This window comes from Phalangium opilio, unplaced genomic scaffold (genome assembly GCF_054372755.1).
Source record: "Phalangium opilio isolate 3A_F unplaced genomic scaffold, DU_Popi_V2 ptg000329l_1, whole genome shotgun sequence".
NCBI lineage: Eukaryota > Metazoa > Arthropoda > Arachnida > Opiliones > Phalangiidae > Phalangium > Phalangium opilio.
This window is the reverse complement of record NW_028324226.1, coordinates 2,962,167-2,968,375: the sequence shown is the minus strand read 5'-3', so window position 1 is coordinate 2,968,375 and position 6,209 is coordinate 2,962,167. Positions and strand designations below refer to the sequence as shown.

Genomic DNA, 6,209 nt, shown 5'->3' with positions numbered 1-6,209 from the left:
ACCGGGGAAGTTAATCTACGGTATCTCGAACGATCCCCTCGGGGCACCAGGCGCAACTCCGTTGTAATTAGCCTTCCACCCGGGTTGAGGACTACCGGGTGGTGACCTTTTACTTGCCTCATTACTCGTGGGATCTTTATGGATTCTTTAATAACAAAAACCAAAAACAAACCTGGGCATGGAGCCGGTTCTACCGGTACCCAGCCTTCTCTCAGGGGCGGAGGCAACTCCCAACCTGCTTCTGGGCGAGGTGCTCCGGCAGCACCCACCCGCAATCGGCGGAAGGCCAAAAGTCACCTCCTGCTCCTCAATCGGGTTCCACCAAGTTGAGTGAGGTTAATAGGAGGCGCAAGGCCAACCGCCTAAGAAAACAATCCCAAAAAGGTGGCCAGAACTCTGCACTGGGTGCAAGAGATACGGGCCGAGATGGGACTCCTGTCGGGTGCTGGGAGTAACGTCCCGGGTACGGACTCTACGCCTGGTGCAAGAGAAGCTACCACCCTTTCTAGAAAGAGAGCTAGGGCGGAGAACCCTGATCCCTCGCCTAGCTTACAAGCTGCGGCGTCAAAGAAGACCAAGTCTTACTGCGACGTCGCCAGACATAGACCTCGGGACAGAGTCCGACTTTTTGAAAGACTCTGATACCGAGAGGACCTACGCTCCTGTTACTGGGATGGAGTTGGGGGCCGAGGGTGCTGCTGGTGGAGGCGAAGGAGATACCGGTCCTGGATCGGGACTCCGCGCTACCGCCAAGCAAGTAGCCGGGGCCGCCTCTCTTCCTAAGACATGAGCATCAAGGTGATCCAGATCAACCTGCATCACTGCAAAGCAGCCTCGGCAGTTCTATGCCGGAGGTTTGCCTTAGAGGGCCTGGATGTGGCCCTCATTCAGGAACCTTGGATTCATAATGGTAAAATCCTTGGTTTAAAGAATGCAGGTAATATCTCTTATGTCTTTACCTCACCCAACCCCAGGGCGTGTGTTCTGACCAGGAAGGGTCTTGACATCCTTCCGCTTCCGAACTACCTCACTAGGGATACTGCTGTGATTAAGGTAATGCCCTCCTCTTCTGGAGTGGCAACTGGCCTTATCATGGCGTCTGCTTACTTTCCCCGTGATGCCACGGGTTCCCCTCCACCACAGGAGGTTGTCGCTCTTGTCGACCGATGTGAGAGGCAGGGGGACAGGCTCATTTTGGGCTGTGATGCCAATGCCCACCATGTCACGTGGGGCAGTAGTGACTGCAACAGACGTGGTGATGAACTACTTGAATATCTGGTCGGTACGAACCTGCATATTCTCAACAGGCACAATGAGCCAACCTTCGTTACTTCTAACAGAAAGGAGGTCATTGATGTCACCCTGGCCACAGACAATATCAGTCTGTCGGTTTCTAATTGGCATGTGTCTAATGAACCGTCTCTTTCGGACCATAGGCACATCTGCTCGGTCGCGGTCAAGTCAACTTCGGTTAAGACGGAACTGCGCAACCCCCGTCGGACCGATTGGTCCGGCTACAGGGAGGAACTTTGCCTCCTACTCAGAGGTAATGCTCCAAAGCTTTCCTCGGTGCTGGAATTTGATTTGGCAGTTGATCTCATGCAACAAGCCATTATCAATTCCTACCACCACAACTGTCCGGCGAAGCCTGCCAGCCGGCCGAGGCTCGTTCCTTGGTGGAATACGGAACTTGGCAAGCTTCGCAAGCTTACTCGTAAACTCTTTAATAGGGCTAAGAGGACTGGGGACTGGACTATTTATAGACAGACCCTCAACAAGTATAATAAAGCCATCCGGGAGGCCAAGAGGAACTCCTGCTACTGCCAAGATCATGAAGATCCTGGCTCAGGATAACACTCACCAGCTCAGCATCATCAAGGTGGCAGAAGGTGAGTTTACCAAGTCAGGGACTGATACTCTTAAGCATATGCTCAAGGTACACTTTCCGGATTCCAAGGCTTTTGACCTCACAAGCACCGACGCTCCCCCCGTGCTCTTTCGGAGAGCACACAGGGCGGACTGGGGCATCGCCAATAAGATAGTTACATACTCTAGACTTAAGTGGGCTGTAAACTCGTTTCAGCCCTATAAGTCCCCTGGCCCAGATGGTGTCTTTCCCGCCCTCCTCCAGGAAGGCATAGACGCCATTGGCCCTTATCTCTGCAGGATATTCAGAGCCAGCATTGCTCTGGCCCATATTCCAGATATCTGGAAGCGCTCGAAGGTTATCTTTATTCCCAAACCAGGGAAGACGAGCTATCTTGAGGCTAAGGCATTTAGACCTATCTGTCTTACCTCTTTCTTCCTAAAGACTTTAGAGAAATTGGTGGACAGGTATTTGCGGGATGGTGTTCTTTCCCACACACCCCTGTCCACTTTTCAGTTTGCCTATCAGAAAGGCAAGTCTACAGAGACGGCGCTTTATGGCATCTTGAACTGCCTTGATAGGGCCATCGAGTTCAAGGAGATGTCCTTGGCCATCTTCCTTGATATTGAGGGAGCCTTTGATAGGGTCCCTCGTGAAGTTATCCTTCGCGCTACGGAGCGGTTTGGTATTGACGACACTTTGTGTCGTTGGATAAAATCCATGCTCACGCATCGTAGGGTGACGGCGTCTCTTCTCGGGGAATCCTTGGAGATCTCCACCGACCGTGGCTGTCCTCAGGGAGGGGTTCTTTCCCCTCTTCTTTGGTGCCTGGTGGTGGATGAGCTGCTGGGTCGACTCGGGGAGGGGGGTGTCACTGTTTTGGCTATGCGGATGACATCGCAGTGATTGTTACAGGGAGGTTCCCTGTGACTATCGCTGCACTGATGAAATCTGTCCTGCATGATGTTGAGGAATGGTGTAGGGGAGTTAACCTGACCGTCAATCCCAACAAGACTGTCCTTATACCGTTTACCCGGAAAAGGACCAATGACCTCTTCAACGATATTTCCTTCTTTGGACAGGTTTTAAAGAAGTCCTCCGAGGTGAAGTATCTTGGCGTGACTCTTGATGCCAAGCTTACTTGGAAATCCCATCTTGATCTGAGCATCAAGAAGGCCAAAATTCTATTTTGGCGTTTAAGGAGTTCAGTCAGCAAGTCCTGGGGTTTAAGCCCTAGCGCTGTAAACTGGATTTATACTAGGATCATCAGGCCAGTGGTCTCCTATGGAGCTCTTGTCTGGTGGCCCAGGGTTCGCCTTAAGACAGCCCAAGATGAACTACGCAAGCTCCAAAGGCTGGCGTGCATAGGTATCACGGGGTCCATGAGGACAGCCCCCACAGCTTCTCTGGAAATCCTTCTTAATATGCTTCCCCTTCACCTCTTTATTGAGGAAGAAGCTATTATGGGAGCCTGTAGGCTCAACAACCTCGGCTGGTGGAAGCCCAAGCAATGGGACTTCAGTCACACCAAGCTTTTCAGTGAGTTTAGCAGTTCTGAGCCATCACTTGCGATGGTCTCAGATAAGTCTGTTATATCATACCACTTCGACAAGCCCTTCAGCTTGCACTTTCCCAGTCGCGCTGCTTGGGAGACTACCCCAGTCATTGGAACTGGGGGGGGAGTCCGTCTGGTTCACGGACGGCTCTAAGACGGACTCTGGTGTTGGTGCCGGGGTCTACTCCTTGACCAAGAAGTTTGGTTTTTACGAGAGCCTTGGCAACTTTGCCAGTGTTTTCCAAGCGGAAATCATGGCCATTTGTTTATGCGCGGATTTCTGCAACAAGAAAACTACCGCGGACGGACGATTCAGATTTATTCGGATAGTCAGGCCGCCCTCAAGGCACTAAATCAGTGCCTTGTCGATTCTAGACTGGTTCTCAGCTGACTGGATCTGCTGGGTTCTTTGGCTGCCCGCAACAAGGTTCAATTGTTGTGGGTGCCAGGGCACTGCGGATACCTGGGCAATGAGAGGGCTGATATGTATGCCAAAAGGGGGGCTGAGGCGAAGTTCTTCGGACCTGAGCCTGCGGTTCCCATCCCCCATGGCATCATTCGCCATAGGATTCACTGCCGGATGTCTGCACTTCAACTGCAGCTCTGGCTTGACATGGATGGGCAGAGACAAGCCAAGGAGTTTGTCCCGGGTCCTTCTATCACTAGGGCAAAGGAACTGCTTGCCCTCACCAAAAGCAAAATTAGGCAGGTCACCAGTCTCCTCACTGGACACTGCCGGCTGAATAGACACCTGCACTTATTGGGCATCGTTGATGACCCACTCTGTAGGTTCTGCCGGGAGGTAGAGGAAACCTCCTCCCATATCCTCTGCAGCTGCGACTACCTCGCGGCCATGAGATTTGAGCACTTTGATATGCATACTATGGAACCTCACCAGTTCTCTACTGTCTCGGCCAATCGGATTCTCCGATTCATCGAGGCGACAGGACTCTTCGCAGTCTAACCAGCTCGGGGCGCACAATATACCCTTGGTATAGGTGCTCGACGCGGCGACGCGTCACCCCCTTCAACAATAACAATAGTATCATTGTATGGGGGACAAATTGGACTATAACATACTCAAAGGACATCCCCGTATCTATAGCAGAACCAGAGTTATGACCCTTCAAAGTTTAGTGTAATGATACTGTAGTGTTTTCTTAATTACTTGCGTACATGTACGTGAGGTATGGCACTCGCTTGTATTCTTATCGTGGGAACGGGTGTAGGATTTTTAGAAGAAACAATTATCAAATATTTTCCACAGCTTTTTCGCTCAGAGTCAAAACTGCTCGCTATTCAACCTGTTTTAGTAGACGATATACTCGTGAAAAAAGTTATATTTCCGATAGAACTGTAATTTTATTTTAACCCAAAATTTGAATCGGTAATTTACTGGTTTTAAAAACTACCTTGATTTCACATCTCTATTTACTCATAATTTGAAACCCGAGTGCTCGACTCAAAAATGATTGAATTAGATTCTAAAAAATTATATCGTATAGTAAAAAAAGGAAAGAAATTGTAGTACCTACTTGACTGTTATTCAAATTTTGAGGCAAGGCTGGTTGGTATATAAGCCAAAGCTAAAGAGCCGCCTTTATTTACCTAATAACAAAAGTGTATACGAAAGTGTATAGTTTTCTAGAGACAATATTAATTCCCGGCTATCCTTTTTGACGTTCGGGTTTTTCAAAATCCTTCCGCGTGCACTACCGTGTTTACACTCAACTCAAATTCGGTACCGGGCCCAAAAGGGACAGGAAATTATTTCCGTTACAAAGGGAGCGGAACACAGATCCCCAAAATCCACGCAGGCAGTTTCCTTTTACCCCCATTGGTCCACTTAGAAAACGATACTTGAAAACCCCGGGAATGATCAACCTAAACACGCTTTCGTTTCTCCCTGACAGTAATGTTAGATATATCTACGTCTTACGTTTGAAGTTAGAGCAAATTTTGGGTGGCTTTGAGAGTTGTTACGTTCACCATCCTTCCAGAAGTAGATTATTTTAAAAGTATGTGTGGAGGTATTAGTTTAAGATTGTTATTAGTTGTGGGAGGAGCTTTATTTCAAGCGTGACGCGTAGTATCGTCTGCTTGATGTGGGATTAAGATGGTATGTGTTTTCAACGTTGTCAGGACTGTCCATCAAATTTGCTTCATATCTAACGTCTTTCTTGTCCACATACCTATCAATGTTCCGGCTTAAGAAAGAACTGTGGTCAAACACCAGGCTCTATTCGACCCCCGATACAGTTTTCTCCTACTTGGACCATAGACCCCATACTAAGATCTGATTGAAGGTAAGGAGAAGGGCTTAAGACTTCGTCAAAGCGCCCTCTGCTCCTTTCTCGCGTTTCATAAGTTATTCGTGAATCTAGGACAACCGTTGATCCTATAGGACAACTCGTTCAGACAACGCAAAGAGAAACTTGTTTACATTCGTGTTCGTCGCGCGTAGGTTGCTGTGTACGCCTATATCACGTGGTATCTAAGTACAAATGAATTTCGCGTGACGTCAAAGGTAACTGTTTCAACACCTCCTCCCCTTTAATTCAAACAGAAGGCCTGAAAATGGTAGTTGTTAAAGATTTCAAGTAGCGGAAATTTTCTTATTCCTGGCTGACGATTTTAATTCCCTATATGAAAAGCTCTAGTGAGGTGTTGTGGGACCTATTTAGGTGGTCAACCGAGGCTTAATGCTATTGTTTACAAAATAGACATTACCGTTTGTCTACTACTGAAAACGTCAATTGAAATGTTACGTCACAGCCTCGACTTTCG

General features: G+C 48.5%; 1 protein-coding gene across 4 annotated transcripts; it reads left to right on the top strand.

The window, feature by feature from the left end:
* The first annotated feature begins 1,056 nt into the window (after positions 1–1,056).
* LOC149610317 (uncharacterized) lies at positions 1,057–4,844 on the top strand. 4 transcript variants are annotated; one of them, XM_089858879.1, is made up of 4 exons: positions 1,118–1,347; positions 1,437–1,546; positions 1,731–1,889; positions 2,950–4,844. In XM_089858879.1, exons 1-4 carry the CDS (start codon positions 1,118–1,120, stop codon positions 2,994–2,996), a joined length of 546 nt encoding a protein of 181 aa, XP_089715005.1. In that variant the 3' UTR covers positions 2,997–4,844. The 4 variants fall into 4 exon arrangements, with proteins under 4 accessions (XP_089715002.1, XP_089715005.1, XP_089715004.1 ...); XM_089858876.1 differs by having other exon boundaries at positions 1,057–1,282; positions 1,437–1,889; XM_089858878.1 differs by lacking the exon at positions 2,950–4,844 and having other exon boundaries at positions 1,118–1,278; positions 1,437–1,864.
* Positions 4,845–6,209: the final 1,365 nt, after the last annotated feature.